Raw genomic sequence first — 22956 nt, 5'->3', positions numbered from 1 at the left:
TGCTGTGGGTGTTATTGGTTCGACAGTGGAAAAGAGAGCGAGGGAGAAAGAGTGCAAGGAGAAGAAGAATGATAGCGAATGTGCACCCCCTCCTCCTGTAAGCACAGCAGCCAGCTGTCTCGCAGCCTCCGAAACCATTAGGCCTTTTTTTTTTTGCCTTTACCCCATTAAAGAAGTCAGACTGTGGAACACGACATAATATATAATCTCACCACTAACAAGGAAATCCAGCTCTTAAATTGCTGCACACTTTCCCCTTTCAAAGCCCCCACCCAGTTCCCAAAACACACAAACCAAGTCACTGTCAATCAGCAGACCTTTACTTCCCTTAACAAACACACAAACAGCTCCTGAGTACGTTTGAGAGGAACACCAACGCAAACACGCACACATAAAAAAGACGCTAAACGCCACGATTATTCCTGTCAGAGATTAGCGTGGCGGTTCTAATTGAAGATTATACTGGAGGATTATTAGTGCGGCTACTGAGCTGGAGACGATTATTTGCAGCTGCTGCAGCAGAGGCTGAGCAGCGAGCGACAACCGCCGTGATGGCTGCTTGTGCCACCCGGGTGAGCCGTGGTTGATGGGGTGGGGTGGGTGAGATGTTATTCACTCATTCGATTAGTCTAATAAATATTGCTCTCTTGTGACATCTCTGTCAAGCAGGCAGAGCACCCAGCTTTGCAAGGAGGAGGGAGCCGTGGCAGCGTAGAGGGAAGAAGGAGAAGAGATAGAATCAGACAACTAACACTGGAGAAATTACACACGAGGCTGTTACAGGTGACGAAAGAAATCAAAAGGACAAAGCAAAGAATAAAAAAACCCGAGAGCAATCGAGTTATAAATTGAGAATTACAGACACAGAGTGTGGTAATTTGACAGCGATACCGTGTAAGAGACTGAAAGAGATACACAGATGTACAGATAAAGAAAAAAGGAGAGAAATGGCAACATAACGAGAGAAACAGTGACAGATGTCAGGCTGGTTATTTGATATTAGGTTTTTTTCATGGACTTTTCATCCATAGCATCTATGTATGATGTAATATCGCAAAGCAGTCCTTGCACTCCCCCTTTATTCCCCTCCCTCTCCATCCCCTGAGATCTCTGGACCTGCATTGCACACCTCTCTCCACTTTGGTGGGAGATCATATCTGAGCGGAGCCGGCCCTTGGCACTCCCACAATGGTCTGTAAAATACAGCTCCATGAACCACTTATGGCTTTTGAAGGAGCCTGACTCCTGACCACCAGAGATAGTTGGATTGCACCTTGGAAGAGACAGGGTTTGTGAATAAGAGGGGGGAAAAGGATCAAGAGTTCTGGCCCGCAACAGTGAAACCGTGCTCTATTTCCCCGGCAGCACTTTGAGCTTGACTAGACTACCAGGGCACTTGATTTCTCGGCTCCTCTTATCCATTTCCATTACAAAAACTACAGTCAAGGCAGAGTGGTCTGATGTGAGGTTAAAACAGAGATGGGTGGGCAGTCTAACAAATGATAAAACCAGTCATTCTGGTAGCATACAGCAGCTGTAATGTGTGTCAATTGATCTAAATGATACAGTAGAATTTCAAGGCCAGTGCACCCCAGTGCTTTACACGTGTATGACTAAAATTCCTCAAGAACACTTCAAATTGTTTTCCCCATGTTTTTTCCTGCACTTTCGGATCTGCGAAATGTTGCTTGATCAGCAATGGACTTAAATTTCAAGCTCCTTTTTGATCGTGGGATGTAAAAACAAAGGACAACCTATTAACATTTGCTACATTTCACAGTTCCCAGGTCTTTTGGGGGACTCATTAAATATTTGGAAGCAATTTTTTAAAGTTTTACTGTGTTTAGAATGAACAAATGTGCTCATAGCTGGGAAAGTATTATGATTTGAGGAAATAGATTAACAGATTGTTAAATCAAGATATAACGCAGTCCAAGTCTTGCACGTTAACACAAATCCATAAACATTTGTTTATGAAAGCACAGTGTTCGACATATATGCTTAGTGGAAACACTTCACAGTTGAAAAAATAAAGGTGTTTCTGGGAACACTGTTTGACCACCTGTTGACTGGAAGCCATCAGACTTCTTTCCTCCTTTCCAGTTACCTAATTTCCCCACCCACCTGCACACATGCTCCTTATTCCCAAATTACATGTGCATGATAAATTGTACTCAGTATTCAGTGTTCTTGCCAACATACACAGGTCATCTGACAGTCATCTATCATCTAGTCATCTATCCTTTATTGTACCCATATAGTGTTTAAGCCTGTCGCCCATTTGGATTTGTTTCCCTCTGCTTACCGCCTTCCTGTTGCCAGCCTTCGAACTGAATTGGAGCCAAACAAACCATATTTTAATTATGACGGCACTGCTGTTGAGTTTAGCATCCCAGCCCATAGAACACCTACCAGAAATATCAAAGCCCAATCTACTGCCATCAACTGTAACTAACCTATTTATATATTCTATAAGCATACGCAACAATTATACTTATCATCCTGTCCGAGAGTTTTAGTTGGCACCAAAAGAATATCACCTTCCTTCCACAGCCATAAGCATCTATTCTAAGACTGTGTTACTGCAGGATTTAATGGATGGTACGTCAAATGATAAGCCTGGGCTGTGCTGGTGTATTTAACTGGATAAGACAAAATGCCTGTATGCCTCTGTGTGGGTCAACTGATGGATGCCAGAGAGAGTGAATGGGTGTAAAAGATTGTATCTGTGCTTCTGGTGAAGATGAAGGAGACGGCGGCTGCAAATAACAGCGCCGAGCGGTATTACTATCTGTATGTGAATAAGGAGTCTGGTAGCTGCAGACGGGACGCAAAGGGGTCAAAGACTTTTAGCATATCCCCCTCATCCCCCTCACCTTTCGGGTGGTTCTCCTCCTCCTATTCTACCACGTCTTGGTGTACTGCATACGCATTTTCTGCTCAACTTTCAACTCCTCTTCTCACTGCCCCTCCCTGCAGTTTCTCTATGCAGTCTCTGAGTAATGGGGACAGATGGCCGGCAGCTTCTTGCTGTTTCTTTGGGCTCGACCCCCCTCCTTTCTCTACCACCCCTGGTCCTCTGCAACTGATGGCTTGGTTGCAGAGACTCCTACGGAATAGCAATGTGGGCCCTATCTCTTTCTCTGCAAGCAGAGGGGTTATAGGGGGGTGGGGAAGCAGTTTGAGTTGGTGGGGTGGTTAGAGAGGGAGGATTATTGCTGAGAGAGGAGAAATGCTGTAGACTTTCAAGAGAGGACAACTGCACAGAGTTTGTGATGTGAGGTTGTGTGCGTGTTTGCTGCAGGTGTGCATTCATGCATGCTTTCCTTTTCTCCTCTATATTTTGTGTGTCTGTGGGTGTGTGTGATCACTCCTGGGTTTGTCCCTCCCTGAGGTACTGTAGTGTACTGTGTAGGTTCATAAGCACTAGCTGTACAGCGAAGGACATACTGTTCACAGCATGATAACCCAGTCACAAACAGAAAGAGAGAAGGAACAGGCCTCTGAGTAAGCCCAAAGCTGTCTGTAAGTGCAGCACTACAGTAGGTTGTGCATTTATCGGCAGTATAATTACATCGTGTTCAGTAGTTGTTCACACTGACCTATTTATTACTGCTGCTTGCTACTGCATTTGATCTGTGTTGCTACAGCTGTAGTCAGGCTACAAGTTAGCCAATTCTGTTGTGTGAAAAAAAAGTCTGCAAAAAAGTGCTGAAACCAACAATAAAAAATGAAAAACTGTAAAGTAATGATCCTTATTGCTTTGCAGCTTCCTATTATATTCATCTGTCAGTTGCAAAGGATATTATGAAACTTTCTAGCACACATGCTGATGTTATAAACAAGAAAGTTCAATTCTGATAATTCACCCATTGTCACAGAGCTCTTAAGCTTCCAGTTTATCCCACAACACAGAAACAGCAAGAAAATAAATTAACATCCCAACCTTTTCTCTGAAAACAAACAGCTGAAACTCTGAGTCATAGCACAGTGGTATATTCAGTACATAGCAATTTTCTTTATGTGTCAAACAGATGAGACAGAAACTACAAATTGCAATTTTGGCAAAAAAGTAAAAGACCAAAAAATGAACTCTTCAATCTCTAGAGACCAGATAAAGGTTATTTGCTTGACTTTGGACCTCGGCGATGACGAAAACGAGAGCTAACATGGAATAATGCTGCGCTGATTAGATCAAATGGACTGACTGACTTCATCTATCAAGATGCGCTTCCTGACCACCCTGAACAAGCTACAATTCCTCACACCAGAAGAGGTTTAAAATAGCTGATTTGGTGCCAAAAGTGGCTGTTGGCATCACGATGCTGGTTGACAAGGTGGATGAAGACAGATGCTGATGATTACGGGCGGCGCGGTGGGGATAATTACGTATAATGTGTGGTTATTTGGGACAAAACATTGGGACATGGGGAAATGCGGGAGTATGAATTTAAGATGGGGACAAACTAAACAGCTGGGTTTAAGAATGATGACACAGAAGCCAGGGATAAAGACGTGAACATGAGCTGAATGCTGATAAGCTTATAGGCTGGGAGAAAAAAAAGGCTTTAACAGGCGAATGAGTGTCAGGGATGAATGTAAAGGCAGGGAGATAAAGGTGAAGCTGTGAACATTAGATCTCTGTATGTTAAGGCAAGCAAGCACGAAGGGGTAGCTTACATTTCTGCTCTTTCCAGGTGACAGTGGGCTCAGGCCGGCCGACTGCCAGACAATAGAGGTTTACATTCTCTCCCTCGTTCACTGACACATTTTTTGAGATGTTGACGATTCTGGCTGGCACTGAAAAACAGGATCGCACCATTAAAATATGACCTCGAAATACATTATTGATAAGGTACAGCTTTACATCCTATTAAGGTGTTTAACATATGATGCAAATCTCTGCAGCTTAGACAGACACACAATCCGCTGATTAATGATCTATGCTTGAGTGTTTACTGAACTGTGCAACAATATTCTTCCTTCATTCCAATGCAGCAATCCTAAATTTCTGCAAATGGATATTACCATTTCCTTCTCTTGACACTGACTCTAGTTTTGTCTTGAAAAAGAAAGGGCACTTGCAAAAGTGGTATTGGAGGAATTTTTACTTCTACTGTTTCAGTGAGTATGACCACCCCTGAAAACCATTTTGGCCCTAACTCAAATTGTTGGGGATGCTGTGCATGTAGTTAGTTTGATAACGAGGTGGCCCTTGAATTTAAATAGCCCATTATCATTGTTTTTAATGAGCCTGGCTCTGAGATTGCTTTTTTGTGAGACATCTACCGAAGATACTTTTCTCTATCTTGCTGGAGCTGAATACTTGCAGCAATAAAGTACAGATTGGAGTGGTGGTAAAGCTGCTCCTGCTTGATACACTGACTTGAGGGTGTAATTATTTTGTGTGTTATCAAGCAAGGGTGGGAAATGTGGGCGACTTGGAATTGAGCATTTAATTGGGTATATATGGTCATCTGTGCCAAGCTTTGGACCCTGCAGACAAGAGTGTTACTTGGCTGCAGTGTGATGTGAAATCTCCAGCAAAGCAGATGACATTGTCTCTGCCACCTGTGAGCTTTGAGCCAGACCTCGTGTTTTTATCCCTGTAATTTTTACCTAATATATCCTATTAAAAGTTTTTGGTTTCAATCTGCCGGTGATGTATGGCTACATTTTGCACTCCGTAGCCCCAAAATATGCATACAATCTGACACATGCAGGGGGAAAAGGCCTTAGATTCATCCTCCAGGCAGTCCTGCATCGATACATCATGTCACTAAGGATCAGTCACACACTCACTCACTTAGCTGCTGACTTGATGACTGAGCTCCAGTCGAGGTCCAGTACTGTCAGTTATTTAGTCAGGCACTTGGACAGCCTCCTGTGTACCTCATCTACTCAACATACAGGCTCATCCATCTGATCTGCCTAACTTTCTGTTTATAAAGACAAGTAATCTTAACAGCCCATATGAAAATAACAAATGGGCTCATCTGTCACTGCACTAGTCTTCCGTCACTGTAGCCACACACACATACACAGGCCAGCTGAGCTTTGAAGACACGAGTAATTTCACATTCATATAAATATAAATACCTTAAACACCAAGACATCATAAACATTAATGACTAAGTTGTCTATCATAGATTTTAGGTATACATTCAATCATGATTTTACAGAAAACTAATGCTGACACACATTGCCATAGAAACCATCTTAATTGCTTCCATGGAAGTCAGACTTCTATCACACCCTCCTGACAGCACTATGTTTGGATGAATAGCAAAAAGCCTAATTAAACTTTTTAATCAGATCCAGGGCAGTTTACAGTACCATGGGTGTAATATATACTTTTTTGCGGCATCACTGGCAATCAAATCTGCACTCTGGATATATTAGAGAAATTATCCAAGAGTACCGGATGCAATAAACAGCCACTTATAATAGATTCCTGTTCTGACTGAACCCAGCTGCTGACCTTGAACAATGAGGTAGACATGAACGATGCGCGGCTTGTTATTGGCCTGGAAGGTGCAGGTGTAGGGCCCCTCGTCGGTTACTTGCACCTTGTCAATATGAATGGAGAAGTCGCTGTTGTTGCTATTGACCAGCGTCACACGCCTATCCAGAGACCACTTATCTGTCCCCGTGAAAAGGATATTAGAGCGGTTCAGCCAGGCCTTGTGGGTCACCTCCTCGTCAATACGGCATCTGCGGGGAAAACAGGAAGTAATTAACAAGTGTAATATAAACAGTATATCTTCTGCTTCTCTCGGCTGCTCTCTTTAGGGGTCACCGCAGCGAATCATATCCATCTCACCCTACCCCTAGCATCCTCTTCCATCACACCAGCCGTCCACACGTCCTCCTTCAAAACATCCACGAACTTTCTCTGTGGTCGTGCTCTTTTTTCCTGTCTGGCAGCTCTATATTCAGGATTGTTTGTCCCATCCACTATCTCTTCCCTGCACATGTCCAAACCATCTCAGCCTTGCTTCTGCGATGCTTTGTTTCCAAACTGCTCAACCTAAGCTGTCCATTTGATGTACCCATTTCTAACCCTGTCCATCCTGGTCACGCTTAACAAAAAATTTTAACATCTTCAGCTCTGCCACCTCCAGCTTGGCCTCCTGTCTTTTTGTAAGTGGCACCATCTCCAAACCATACATCATAGCAGGTCTGACTACCAGCTTGTAAACCTCACCTTTCGCTTTTGCCGCTATCCTTCTGTCAGAAATCACCAAGACATTTGTCTCCACCCACTTCACCTTGCCTGCACTCTCTTCTTCACCTCTCTTGTCCACTGTCACTTGCCTTGGATGGCTGATCCCACATATTTAAACCTGCTGAAATATTTCATTGGTGTAGGTGAAAGCTGGTAAATTTACAAATAACACACACACACATATATCTATCTATATCTATCTATATAAAACACATGCTCATTTCAAGCTCCACATGTTTAATCCTGGACTATAACAGATCCTTACTTATCTGCTCTGGCTGCTGCCCTTCACTTCATCCTTGTAAACAGAGTTGTTTTAGCTCATGTTCTCCTCCCTTTAGACCCATTTCTTCTGACTGGCTGCCCTTTGCAAACGGTTCAAATAGGAGATGGGTGGGACTTATGTGCTCAAAGAGTTATGCCCCTGATGACCATATTAGGCACATCCTCTCTTTTAGTACAGTGTTAAGCATCGACGAGCCACCAGAGCAGCCTGCACATTACAGCTGAATGTGTGCTTCAGTCTTTGAGTTTTAGTAAAAGAAACAACAGTCTCTTAAAATAGTACCTCTTCTGGTGTTTTCATAATGATAGTGAGCGCTGATTGTTCAATTAGGTGGAAAGACTGTGACTGCCAAGGCTATAGCCTATGAGTCACCTCATTATCATACTCATCAATCCATTCAGTAACTGTAGGCTATGTAACTGTATTTGTTATGTTTCTCCATTCAATACCATAGGCTTCTTTTACTTGTACTTTTATTGGATTTGTCTGTAAACTCTTTTAATGGTATTATAAATAAAACAGCTTGTTAGCAACACATTACTACAAAAAGCGGTTGTAAATTATTAGTTACAGTTTAGTTACATTGTTTTTCTCTGGAAGAAAACTTTAAATACAGTCTAAAACACACACTCTTTAAGTCTTGATGTAAGCCTGTTGGCATGTTTGAGTAAAAGTGGCTGAAAGTCTGAGGCATGGTGCAGAAGAGGTGTAAGGTGCCAAAGGTGAGACTTTAATTCCTGGCTTGGCCACTAGATGTCCTTACCCAGCTTCAACTGTTGTCTTTATGTTTATAACTGACTTGATCTAGATAAATTTTAACTAAAGTAAATCTTAGATCACTTGCCAGGCCAGCAATAGTAGCACCATAATAGAAAAAAACCCATAAAACAGGTAAACCTGAAAGCTATTAACCAATGCCCTAGAAGACATGTGCGAATGTTCGTGTTCCTAGCAGGTAGAGGAATAAAGGAAGAGAAATAATTAAGATTAAATTATGCTTAGTTTTCTGTTTGTGCATTGTGTGCTTGAATTGAGAAAGAATACATCATAAAAATTCATTATCTGTGTACAAACGCTCTATTAATCTATTTTTAAAATTAATCACTTCTGCACTGATGATGTTGCTAGAGGACTGCAAGCCCAGAGGAAATGAGCACCATAATAGCATCAAATGCGCCTCATCTTAATGGCCCGCATCAAAGCCAACAAAACAGCATTGTCTCAAGCATAACACAAGTATTTGTGCCACTTGGGCACAAGTGATTTTACATTAAAATGTAGTTTATTTATAAAGCTCTTTAGTCTTTTGTATGACAGATATTTGCTGACCGGCACAGACTAAACTTGCACACGCATTTCAGAAAGAAACATGCCTTCACAGCCCCACTGTCGAAGCTTTTAAACCCTCTAATTAACATTGGGACCATTCGGTTACTTTGAAACCTTGGCTCTCTGATTGAGAGGCTATTTCGCCACTTCCTTACATATTCCATATGTACAGGGAATTACCTCGGCCCCCAGGCCATGGCTAGTTGATACTTCTTTAAGACACTCCGGCTAGGCCAGCCACGACCCACAGCTTACGTATAAAACAGCTCTGCAGACATGAAACCAGTACAGGTATAATCGGAATGTGTCTCCAAGCAGCCTGAGGCTGGACAGTCTCTCCTTCAGAGAACCAACATTACAAAATAACCAAACGTTCTTTATCATGTCAAGACTATCGCTCAACTTCGTTATTCCCCATGTACGGGGTAACTCTCTAAGATACCCTGTGAAGTGACAGTGCAACCCACACCCAATCACCGGGTGTTGCATGTTATCTGTTAGAATAAGCCAAAGCTCTTGAGCCACCCCTCATTTGTTTATAGTTTTTAAGACAATGGGAAACGTGAAAATATAAATGGAAATACAGTATACTGTATAATGAACTTCTAATGAGTTTGAAAGCCAATATTTGGTATGACCACCTTTATCCTTTAACACATCCTGAAGTCTCTTAGGCAAGCTTTCAAGTAAGTTCTTTAACTAGTCTTCAGGAATAATTCACCAGGCTTCTCGAAGGACTTTCCAAAACTCTTCTTTGGCTGTTGGCTGTCTTTTGTTCTACACTGTGTCAAAATGATCCCATACTGCTTGAAATGAAATATAATGTTAAGGTCCAGGCTCTTGGGAGTCTAATCCATGAATGATAGTGTTCCATTGTGTGTGTTTTTTTTTATCCAGGTATTCACTCCACTGGCTGTGTTCATGATTATTATCATCCTCAAAAATGGAGGTGCTCCCAATTAAACGCCTTCCAATGGTATTGATCAAAATCTGATGGCATTTTTCTGAGTTTATAATTCCATCAATTTTGACATGATACCCAACACCACTGACTGAAATGTAGCCCCACACTATGACTGAGCATCCACTGTGATGGCTTTCAACATTCATCGCTGTATCTCTCTCCTGACCTCCTCTGTACATATTAACTTGAACCCAAAAATTTCCAATCTGGATTTATCACTGCGTCAAACCTGTTGCCAGTTATTTTCAGTCCAGTTCTTGAGTAATTTGGCACACCTCAGATGTTTCTCTCTCAGCCTTTTCCTCTTGTTTCCATTCCTTAAGAATGGCTTTTTGGCAGCCACCTTTCCACCGAGACCATTTTTGATGAGGCTTCAGTGAACAGTAGATGGATCAACCACTTGCCAAATGCATCTCTCAGGTCCTGTGTCAGGTCTTTGCTGAATTTGTTCTAATTTCTTAAGGACATGACTTTCAGATACTGGTTATCTGCTGCACATAGTATTTTAGGCCTGCCACTTTTGTCTTCTACTCATCCAGTTTCCTTAATTTTTTAAAGACACACTGCACACTAGGCTGCGATATGTCATATTGTTTGGCTAATAGCTCTGTGAGAATCACTTTGTTGGTGCAAAAAAACTATTTTACGCTTGTCAAACTCTGCTTTCTGTGGCATTTTTCATAGTTTCAACTAAGAAATGAGAACAAATTATGTGTTTTTGCAACAGGCTGCTAGTAACAAAGTGCCTCAAAATTGGTTCTACGTTGTTCTGTAAAGACACAATACTGGTTTATCCCTTGATGTAGGTTCTTCTTCTACAGATAACTGATTCACAGATCATTAACTGACTTAACAAATAAATATACGATAAATATATAAATACATTAAAAACAAACAAACAATAAAACCTTTCTTTGAAAATGTTCAAGTACAAGGACTGTAAAAAAGTAGCCAGTGTCCAAAGAAAAACTTTAAAAGACCTTGTATGAAGGAAATGGGGGGGGGTCAAAACAATCCTGTACACATTACTTTATTTATTAATAGAACCATTAAAGTTAAATTTCCTGAAAAGAATGGGGTTTCCAGCGTTTTTCATTTAAATCTTTTAGAGAGACATTTTCATGTTAATGAAAATTGACAGAATGTACTTGGCTTCAGAATAATAGCTTTGATCTTTGTGGAAGGCCAGTCTTCTTTTAAAGGAAAAGGGAACTTGAGAATTTGCTCAGAGCTGTTGGAGATATGTAGGTTTAAAGGTGATGGAAGTAATGTTGACTTGAATTTTTTTTGGGGGGGGCACTATTTTTCTAGCACTGCTGAGTGTACTGCCAAGCCAGATCACATCTATGCAAGGAGAAAAAAAAGCAAGTTGGCTGGGTTTTTTTTTTTTTGCTTGGTTGGGAGCAGAGAAAAGCTGTGATTTCTGATTTATCACTCACAGCTAGGTAGTTGTGGTTGGATGCAGTGACGGTCCACCAACCGAGCAGGACTGGACTTCAGAAGGACTGGGTGACTCCAGTGACATTTGACAGATATTAGTCAGTTAGCTACAATAAACAGAGATGGAAGATATGGCACAGGATAGGATGCCTAATTGAAGTTATGTGACAGAGGATTGGCAATTATACCAGTGTGACAGGTGGTGGGAAGGCAAACATGTTTTTCATGTAATCAGTCGGTGCAGGTGTAGGATCAAGAGTTACCTCAAAGTAACGCTTTCGCCTTCCAGCACTGTAATGTTGTCCGGCAGGTGCCCGAATTCTGCTCCGTGCACGCTGGACCCTGCCAAGAAAAATCAGAGAAGAGTGCAATCAGCATCCAATAAAAAAACCAGACACTCCACTAGTGTTCATCTATCTCAGGTAAGATACTTAAAGATCGACCACCTCACAAAATCATTCAGGCCAGAGATGTGTCCTGCATCCTGCTTGCTCTGAAGGGAAAGTAATAAATATACTAAACAAAAGAGTCACAATGTCTGCACTGACCCCCATACTTGAATAATGATTTGGTTTTACCCTGCATTCTGGTGGGCTGCTCGTTCGTTGAACAGCACTGATAATGAGCAAAGGGAAGAGGATTCACGCGGAGCTGCCGGAGCGTGAAATGAAGGGACAGCAACAGTAACAGAAGGGATGCTCATCCTGCCTACCAATACACACACACACACACACACACACACACCCACACAGAAAACAGGCACATGCTTGCAATAGCACAAACATATATTACAAACTGACACAAGAACAGACACAAATCCTGAGAGCACCTGAGTGCTTACCTGAGTGTCTGACACGCTCAGGTACGAAGAAAAAAAAGTAAACAGTTTGAAGTCATTTCGCAAACTTTTTTGGACCGCACTCAAAGACCTTATATGCTGGCAGTGATATTACCTACTGAGGCAAGCCGCTCCCCAGTAAGACGCCTGGCTCTGTCCATCTAAACTCTGCCAAAACACAGCATGACACTAGATATCGCGGCTTGTGTCCTCCCTCCGTCTCTGACAATCTTTTCTTCCCACTGCCTGAAAGATGACCTCAATATAGGCTTTTGCTGCTGTCTAGCCTTGAGGTTTAATAAATGGTGACTTTATGAAATGAACCTGCTGCACTGAGTTGCTAAGAAGAACCTCACGGTTTGTTAGGCAGCCACACAAATTCCACGACATGTTAAGCATGCCGTATAAGAATTTTCAAACAGATGAGACCCAAAATGAATGGCAGTGCACCACTAAATAAATGGGAAATGGGAGTTTTAAATTAAAGGAGGGTCTTTGTGAAATCATGTTTTGATTACAAAGAATAATGATAAAGGCTTCTGAATTATAACGCACATTTTGGACCGCTAATCAAAAGGTTTTCAAACTGCAGCGCAGACAGTTGTGCTAACTGCACTACAGACTAATTTATCATCTCTTAAATAAAGACTAATTGTGCCTGTTCTCTTTGGACTTTTTGTAAATATAAGTGTGGAATAACTTCTGTGGCTGCACAATGGCAAATATAGGCTATAATCACGAATGGGTGTTCATTAAGTCATGTGTTGGCTACATGCATGTGAACCAGTGCATATGCGGCTCATTTTGCGTATAAGCAATCAGAGTGTCTAGGTTTAGGTTGCTCCTCGATGTGAATGTGTATATTTGTCTGCTGACACACCGACAGGGAACAAGAAAGGAGGATAAACTAATGACGTCTCAGAATAAAACTGGCCCTGAAAATCTCCCACTAAAAGCTGTAATCGCATTAATGGGTGCTGCTGCTACGCTATCTAGGCTGGCCAAGGATCCCAGAACTAGCTTCATCTCTCCCTTCCTCTCAGAACAGCTTAAAGGAGGGGCGTAGCGCATTAGCCATCATGTCCAGTGTTTAAAAGCTGTCTGTGGTTTTTACTCTGGAGTAATATTGCATACCGTTGCAGTGCTTATGCTTTCCATCTAAGACTTAGATGGTCCTCAGCTCAATCCCTCAGCTGTTCCCTTTCAAGTGCTCTATACTCTCTACCCACTAGACTATATTTAGGTTAATTCAATTCTGTTGTGTGACATGTCATGAATATGCTACCCCACAGACACAATTACAGACGCACATGCAGAGAAAAGGTGCACTCTATCAAATAATGTAAGCACAGAGACACGCATGCAGCACACACATGCACCCACATCGATTGAATAAAAGATGTGTGCATACGCTGAATGCTCCACACAACATTGCGAAGGTTACAAACCAGCAGGGAGCTATTCCCATTTCCCTACTCAATTCCCATTTTCACAGCTCGATTGGCACCTTGCATTCTAAAACCTGTATCACCCTGCCTGTGCTCCTAAGCGCCGCAAAACATGATAACCAGGTCAACACATTCACCACACACTTCCTCTCCCACAGTGAATCACAGGACAAATCACAGACGAGCAAGTCTGTGAGTACACCCACACGCTCTTCTATGGACCAAACCCATCGAGATAAAGGAGGCCACCGTGACAACAAAAATAGAAAAGATTCCCTTCGCATTCCCTGAGGAAAATACAAATGTGACTTCATGTAGGCACACGGGAGTCAAAAAAATGACACAGAGGAACACACCTACACAAACATTTAGCATAATATCTACCTGACTCATGCACACGCTCACCACTGTATAACCCTTTTTGACCCCTGTCACTTCGAATGCATCAATGCAACGGGACCAGCATTTGTATTTGAGAAAACACTTCTGTCCTGAGACAAAGGTGCCCTCGGAGCAGTGCGGGGACCATACACTTTCCTGAAAAGCATTCTGTAAAAAGCAGTCATAATATTATGAGCCTGACAGGTGGACGACTCCGTGTTGATAAAAATACAGATGGCCAAGCATACAAACCACGTCCACAGGGATGGGCTACATGCCCAAAATTACATGGTGCTTTGTAAGGAAAGGTGATGAAAAGAGGTTTAAACAATGATGTCAACATGCATCTATCTATCTATCTATCTATCTATCTATCTATCTATACATATATGTGTGTGTGTGTAATAGGGCTGCCACGATTAGTCGACTAGTCACTATCATGTCATCGTTGATGACTAATTTAATAGCTGACAAGATCCTGAAGGACACAGGATTAAGCAGTAGGATTTAAGAGCGTGATAACAGACTGAAACAGAAGATGGCAGCAATGCATCTACAAGGATGCCCGCTGCCGTTAAATGCCAAAGAAGAAGAAGGAGCTCGGTATCGTAGCTGTGTCCAAATTCAGGGGCTGCATCCTTCGCATTTATAAGCTGATTACGTGACAGTGACGCGAGGAAGGCTGTCCAAATTCGAAGACTCCAACACAGAAATGGCCCTAACCAATCTGGCGCCCTAGGCAAGATTTTAGGTGGCGCCCCCCTACATCAGCAGTGTAGTGTAATGTTGTAACAAATAATATTTCTATTAAATAAGCTTTACTTTGCATTTTAATTAATGTGGGATTATTTTTCGTATTTAGAAATAATAGTACCAACTTTTTTTTTTTTTTTCAACATTTGTGGCACTGGCGTGGCGCCCCCTGATGGACGGCGCCCTTAGCATTTGCCTATACGGCCTATGCCACGGGCCGGCCCTGCTCCAACAAATGCGTCCTCCTATCCCAGGAGTCATAGCGTGGCCCAGCCAATTCCAATTTCCAACAATTGCGACAGCTATTTAGTTTTAATATTACTCTTATTGCTCTTTGTGGGTCACAAAATAAACTTTTAAGATATTTTCAGGCGAGAATGTAGCTGTGTAAACTTCAAATATCTGCTCAGTTTATCAGGACATCACAAAAGTGCACCGACGTTTTTGGAGACAAGCTGACTGGAAGATTAAGGCTCACTAGAGCCGGTGAGAACACCGGACTCCTAGCAAATCATTTTCAGAACCCCCGCGGTCCTTTGCTATTCAGGTTAAACATGATATATCACTTCGATAACTTAAAAATGTTATTGTTTGGCTTTTTTCAGATTAAAGTTATAGTTTTCACATGTGCACATGGATGCATGATCTGATTAGTTGACTTATCGCAAAAATAATCGGTGACACTGACAAAATAATTGTTTCTGGCAGCCCTAATTTGTAAATAGAAATATATGTGCTTTGGGTTCACTGTACTCCTTTTTTGAAATGATTGTCCAAGTCATCCAGTCATGAACACAAACATGCATTACCTGATCTGAATTTGTGTCCTACACGCAGCAGTACATGTGTCTAAACTACCTGATAAAACAATGTTTTCTGATGGAAATTAGTCAGTACCTACTTCTGATGAAAGAACAAAAAGAGTGGCTCCGCAGTGTGAACTGGGAGTGTTGAGTGTAAAACAAAATGTAAACATCATCTTACTGAATGACAGCATGTGTCTCCCACCATGGTGTTTACTCCTTTCAGGCTATTAATTCAAATGTCGTTGGTCAAACACAACAGGCGCGGCCAAACAAAACAATAATGAGGCCTGTGTGGAAACACTATTGTGCTGTTTCATGGCCAAAACAGAATCTTCAGATGTCACTTTTCTCTGTTGCATTCAGCTTTATTGATCCCTAACTCAAATCCTCCATTTTCGCTTCTCCCTCCTGGGGCCCTCAGCATATAGGATGATAAACTGCACCCACCTGGATGATTCAGAAATCTTGACACCCAGCTAAGGAATGTGCTTGCCAACGGGGAATCTTGAACGACCAGCTACCTAGCTTACCTAACATACACACGCACACACAAATATTTTATCTTCACTTTGTTTTACTACACTGAAACAAGGATGGGGAAAAACATTGATGAGAATGAATAATAAAGAACAGAGCTAGCCCTGGTGTTGGTGTGGCCACCGGCATATTGAATTTCCCTGCTCCCTGCTGTCAACGCCAGATACAGTCTTGTCATGCCTACTGGTATCTCTCGTCCTTGCTACGACCTGCTTAGCACACAAATGGAACCTCCTTCCTCCAGAATCATACATGCACATGGATAGACACAAATGCATCCTTGAATCCTGTCCAGATGACCCCCTTAAGCCTTTGTCTGCACATAGCATTGAGCCTCAAGTCTGGATTTGACATTTTAAGAGAATAAAATTGTACGGGGATGCCTAGGGGATTACACAATACTACTGCATTGCTACTCAATTCTGTTTTTATACACCCTGCAGAAGCAGAAACCTCTTTTGCTCATCTGTGGATAACGCATTATCTGTTGCTGCCCATAATGTAGACTTGGTCATAATTCCCTCCACTTGTGGTCCAGTGTTTTTGTCTCTGTGCTCCCCTACATTGTGTCTTTTTGTCTGTAAAAGCATTGCAAGGCTGCTTGCTCAGTACCCACGAGACATCTATTATGTGATTTGTATTCTCTTGACTTTTACATGCGCCTGTTTGTAATTGCACTTGCTACTGGCAGACACTTATGAGTATAGCCCTATTGAGCTGTACAACTTTAGCCTGCAAAGTCCTTGAAAGGCTGTCTTTGTACTGTTCATCTATTTCGCATTGCCCTTGACGATCAAATAAACACAGAGAGGAGGGAAAGCTACTTCTGAAAGCATGATTGGCGTCAAGACGGATAACAGCAGAGGCTATAATGAAACCCATAACAATAATCCATTTTAAAGGGGGCTGCTGTGGTTTTGAAATTGAAAAGAGAAGGAGAGAGGTATAGCACAAGGTGGAAGGGGAAAGCTGAAGATTGATAACCGGGGCGAGGTGAAAGAAAGTTACTGAGAAAGAGAAAAAGCTGTAGTGGAATACAGAATTACAGCATGTACTGACAGTAACTACATCAAGAGAAGCAGATATAGCCGTTTTGTAGCAGTAGTTTTGCGTGATAATACCAGTATTGGCCTTAGTAGTAACCATAAAAGCGGGAACAATAGGGAAATATTAATATGAAAGGGGAGAAAAGTGCAAGGACATAGTCAGAAATGCTGGGGCAGAGAGCAAAGCAAAGGAAAAACACACCCGCATAATTAACACCGGCATGCTGCAGCCAATTAAATATTTACAGAGGCACTTCCCTTCGACACCTTGATGATGAAGAGAGGCAGCCCAAGGATTATCAGATGCAGGGAACTGCAGGCAAGAGACAAGGGGTTGGGGATGGGGGGATTAAACATTAACCAGCACCGATATCCCTTTCTCTACCTCGTCTGATCCCATTAACTGTGGACGGCCCAAATCCAACCTCACGTCCACCTCTTTGGAGCTCCCCAACCACTAACCCCTTTCCTACCCTCTTCCTCCTTGTCCTCTTCTCCTTCACTTCACTGCTCATTCAAACCGTCTACACCCTATCAATGAAATCCCCGACTCCCCTCCTGGCTGTTTCCACCCTCAGCACCACCTGTCAGGGACAGAGCAACAGGAGAGCAAAGAGAGAGTGATGGGCAAGCAGTGAGAAACCACCTGGATCCCTCACTCAAACAGCACAACAAGATGGATATGCAGGTCGCTTGCTTTTCACAATTGCTGGTGAAGCAAAATGGATGTCGGCGGGATTCCACTTGACAGGAAATCTAAGAAATGTCAGGGAAGTCACGGTGAATGAATTGTTTTGAATCTGTCTGGTAATATCATTTTTTCCCTTTCAGACCAAATATGTTTTTTCCTGCTGAAGCAACGCAGTGGAATGACTAAAATGAGTGTTTACGTGACTGAAGCTTATTTTGGCATTAAGTGCTCTAGTAAGCTCATTCTCAGGCATTGAGAGGACAGGATGGACTTTTAGCTGCTCGTCACTCAAGGTCGTGTATTTTTCTGCTGTTGCAGGGACCAGATATATAAAAACACATATGCAATTGCTAACAGTGCTTGAACTGACAAGGATGAAAACCATCAACATGTACAGAAAAGCAGGTCATCACCCCCGGGTGTCTAGCTTGGCCTCACCAAAGATGTGACATCTGCCCCTTTTTATTGTACACATGCTGCATCCACAATTCTGCCTCTGATCGCTCATTCCCACCCAGCGTCTCCCTTCCCTCAGCTCCCTCCCACCTACTAATCCCTCTTCACACATCAATCAATAGAGCACTGCAGAGTGCACAGAGCCATACAGTACTCAATGCACCAGTTGTACAACTTCAATGGGCAGCCACAGATCTTTACCATTGAATCAAGCGTGGCTGGGGAGAAAAGCCGAGCGTGCTAAAACTAGGGACGAGCCCCACACCGCTTTCTTTTACCCCCTATTTTCCTTGGACTGGCGCCTAAACCCCTTAGCACTCTTGAGATCAATATAGCAGTTAAACTGTTACTTCCTTTTTCAGCAAGCGCACACAGGCGCGTGCCGGCCTGCCTTCCTGCCTGCCGTACACAAGGCCCTGTAGACCCCCCTAAATACACCCAGTGCACTGGTAATTTGACAGATTTGTGGTTAAGTGCTGTCACAGCTTTAAAAGAGAAGCTTAAAATACTGATTCACTGCAACTAGCTCGCCATCCAACTTCCTCTGACAATAACATACTTTATTGGCAACAAAAGGAATATCATACCTACAGCAAGACAACCTAACAGCAGCATGATGCCTTCTATGGTGCCAAGTAAATCAAAGCTGCAGATGTGCACCTTGGTATTACATTCAGTTTATTTTGTGTGTATGTTTTCTATTTTACAGTGGGTCTTCTAAGAGAGATAGTCTGTAGATACACTTGATATCATTAACTTAAGCGTTTCAAAGGTTTCTCCAGAATATTTCACTTTTCAAGTTGTTGCTGCATCTCTCTCTCTTCAATCTGGGGATTTTTGCGCTTCAACATTGATCATTGAAATGAAACCAAAGACCAACCCACTCGTACACTCATGTCTCCAACCTGGCTGAGCTTACCAAAGTAACAAAAATCGAGAGATGCACAACAAGCCAAAACGACATCAAAGCACACCGCGTGCCAGCGGTTGTGATGTTTCTTTTGGCGCTTGCTGCAGTTTACATAAGCAACAGTGGCAATTATTAGGTGTGAATGTCTGTCTCTCTGTGTTTACGCTATGATTAACTGGTAACCATATGACAGCTTGGATAACCTCCAGACCCTAATATGGATAAGAAAATGGACTGCTGGATATTACAAATCCCTGACACTTCACAAAGTGAACTCTGATCCTATTAGCACCGATCGTTATAAATTTTCTTTTGACATTTCTTAGCTTAATGATGGTTTCCATTGAGCTCCACTACATCAGAATCTACTACAAACACAGTGTCCAAAGTGTAGTTCTTGTGAGGCTCTTGTAAGCCATCACAGTCCAAGTAAAGTAGAAATCGGTGTTTCCATCACGCCACCGGGTGTGGGAATCGTCACCCTACTAAACAAAAAATAGAGGGAAAGCTTTTTGCATGTGGGTCATGCTTGCCTTTTAACATGTGGTTAACAAAGTGACCAAACAGTTCTGCAAATAAAAATAATAATGCCAATGCAAATATCTAAGCAGCCTGACTTGCATTGCTGCAACTCATTGTATTTAGACAATTAGGTGTGGTCAAGACAACCTGCTGAAGTTCAAACCGCTCATAAGGGCAGGGCAGAAAGGGGACTGAAGCAACTGGTTCCAGTACGTGTGCAATTTTTGAAACTGCTCACCATCTCTAGGATTTACAGAAAAAGAACAGAAAAAAACAAACAGAAAAAGCACCCAGTAAGTGGCAGTTCTTTGAGCAAAAGTGCCTTGTTAATGCCAGAAGTCAGGGAAGAATGGCCAGACTGCTTTGAGGTGACAGGAAGGCAACAATAACTTAAATAACCACTTTTTACAACCAAGGTATGCAGTAGAACACAAAACATGTTAAACCCTGAAGCAGAAGTCCGTACTCCTGTCATCTAAGAACAGGAAACTGAGGCTACAATTTGAATTTCCAAAATAGACAACTGGAAAAATGTTGCCTGGTAGAGTCAGAATTTAGCACAATCAATATGAAAAGCTAGATCCATCCTGCCTTCTATCACTGGTTCAGACTAGTGATGGTGGTGTAATGGTGTAGGGGACATTTCTTAGAAGACTCTGGACCACTTAGTACAAGCTGAGTATCCTTTAAATATCACAGCCTGCTGACCACGTCCATTCCTCTATGACCACAGTGTACCCATCTTCCAATGGCTGCTTCCAGTAGGTTAATGCCCCATGTCAAAAGCTCAAATCATCTCAAACTGGCTTCTTGAACATGGGAGGCCTCAAATGACCTTCACAGTTACCAGATCTGAATCTAATAGGGCACCACTGGGATGTGGTGGAACAGGAGATTCACATCATTGGTTAGTCAGCAGCTGACAAATCTGCAGCAACTGTTTGATGCTATCATGTCAATATGGACCAAAATCTCTGAGTAACGTTTCCTTATTGAATTTGTGTCACGAAGAACTGAAGTGGTTCTGAAAGCAAAAGAGGGTCCAATCAAGTACTAGCAAGCTATAACTAAATTAGTGGCTGATGAGTGCATATAGTACAATATATCCATGCTTGTTGGACTGAACACATGTACACCTTTAAAGGAAATGTAGCCCAAAGTAAACATATGGACACAGTAGGCTAAGAAAAGAGACATGCATCTGACTATACACTTTACAGGCTCTCCAACTGCGAAAATGATTACTGTTGTTAGACTGTGAAGCATTTTCCAAATAGTACTGACATTTTTTATACTGCACAAATACAGCATGCTGTATAGTAGTGTGAGTGAGTTATGTGTTTTGATTAATTTGGGGATAATAGCGAGGTTCTATAGCACCAAGAAAATAGCTAAATCAGGCTTTTGGAGTAAAAAGACAATACTAGTTTTTATCTTTTCTTGATGTCTGTTGACAATAAGAAAAACGTATAAAGCAAAGTTATCCTTCAAGTAGCATTGAGTCTTGGCAGGGAAGTTGGAAATGAACAGGAGTCGATTTCCCGATGGGCAACAGTCATAATTTCTACATCTGCTCGGAGGCTTTGTCATTTGTTTTCGTCAGTTGCTGAAATGGCTGATCCTGTCATTTTTCTTGCTAGGACATTTCAATGTCACACAATGTTCATTTTTAACTCTGTTAACTTTCCTCTACTGTTACAAATTACCGAACACAAAGCTTACATGTAAAACAAAACAGTGAGTTATTTTTATAAGGTAAATAAAGATAAAAGTTACCCACATTTCACAATAAAATCTGCAATAAAACTCTCACTATGTTCTGATTTTCCATATTTTTCTTCTTTATGGCACATCTACTCATGCAACGCTGAGAGACCGAGCAAATATTTCCAGCCACGCGATTAAGTTTCCAGCACAGTGGCGAGGCTTGCCCTATAGTTTACACTCCAGCCTTTAAGAGGCTACAATAAAAACAGCAATTACCGGCCGATTGTGACAGGAAACAAAGAAGTGTAATAGCATGGACACAGTTATTTTTGATAGGACCATTGGCTGTAAAGTGGAGTCAAAAGGAATGAGGCATCAAAAAGTCTGTCGAGTGTTTGGGCCGTATGCGTGTGAAATGGATGACCACGGCAATATAAGCTGCCAATGGTCATTTATGATAGACTTGAAAAGTAGGAATAATGAGAAAAACAGAGTCTGACAAAAGCCTGAAAATTACTGCCACTTCTGTTAATCTGGACATTAACTTACAGTGAAATCATGCAATTTCCACGAAAGACAAAAGATACGCTGCAAATACATTCAGTGAATTTCGAACAAAGTCTGGAGTCATTGTGGAGCAGAATAAAAGATTTAATTTAGCTTTTGTTTAGATTTTTTTTTTTTGCATGCATAAGCCTTTACAGCACAACTACTGACTTAGCTTATTAATTTTTCCACTTCCATTCATTTCATTCTGATAATGACATATTTTTGTTGAAATATGCAAAATATGTAATATACTCAAACAGAGCAAAAAGACCAGTTAATTGTAATGACTGAATGGAGGGCAATTAGCTGGTGTCTGAAACTGCCGTGGTAATGAGCAATCTAAAATAAGTCATTCTTTGTCTCTGCCTTTTGCAAACAGCAAAACAGGAGGGAACCAAATTTTGGCAACCGAAAACCGGCAACATTTTTCCATCAACACACTTTAAGCTCAATGAATGCAAAAATAACTGCGTGTGCTGCTGGAATGTGATGGTTTCAAGTGCCCCTGAATTGCATTTAAGGACGTGTGTGTTTGTGAATTGATGTATGTGTGTACATTTCTCGACATGTGTGTTTGAGTTAACATTTTTGAGGGTGTGTATACTCACTGTGGCAGCCACGGGTGTTTGTGTGTGCAGGCTAATGTGTTCTGGACCGCTGGGCTGCTTGTCCATAGGTTTTGCTATCCACACCACAGGGGATGGTAAGGGAGGAGATCCAAGCATGGAAGAATGGATGGAGGCGCAGAGTTCGGGGAAACAAAAGGAAAATAGTCTGGGGCAGGAGGGCGGAGAAGGTGAGGGCCAGAGCCCAAGAGTAAGGTGCTGTCAGAATAATTCACAGCAGTAGTACTTGCTGCGAAGAACAAAACAGAATTACCTGAGGGAACAGAAATCAGCTAACACCTGCTTAGCAGGGAGCTCCAGAGGGACCGAATGGGAGAGGTAGAGAAAAGGAAGGTAGGCATGCTGCAGTGCACTAAGATGCTGGCAAGTAAAGATGAAGTAAGCATCAGTGTGTGTGTGTGTGTGTGTGTGTGTGTGTGTGTGTGTGTGTGTGTGTGTG

General features: G+C 42.1%; 1 protein-coding gene across 1 annotated transcript in view; it reads right to left on the bottom strand.

Annotated features, from left to right (window-relative positions):
• iglon5 (IgLON family member 5) overlaps positions 1–22956 on the bottom strand; it is a 109885-nt gene that overhangs the window by 13218 nt on the left and 73711 nt on the right. Inside the window, exons 2-4 of the mRNA XM_005925517.2 lie at positions 11511–11589; positions 6482–6714; positions 4681–4800 (exon numbers count right to left, since the gene is read on the bottom strand). Coding sequence (XP_005925579.1) covers positions 4681–4800; positions 6482–6714; positions 11511–11589 — 432 coding nt within the window. The remainder of the gene's footprint in view (positions 1–4680; positions 4801–6481; positions 6715–11510; positions 11590–22956) is intronic.

The sequence above is a fragment of the Haplochromis burtoni genome, unplaced genomic scaffold (assembly GCF_018398535.1).
Source record: "Haplochromis burtoni strain Fernald_Lab_line unplaced genomic scaffold, NCSU_Asbu1 Contig_84, whole genome shotgun sequence".
In the NCBI taxonomy this organism is placed as follows: domain Eukaryota; kingdom Metazoa; phylum Chordata; class Actinopteri; order Cichliformes; family Cichlidae; genus Haplochromis; species Haplochromis burtoni.
The sequence above is the reverse complement of the archived record's forward strand: the minus strand, read 5'-3'. Positions and strand labels throughout refer to the sequence as shown.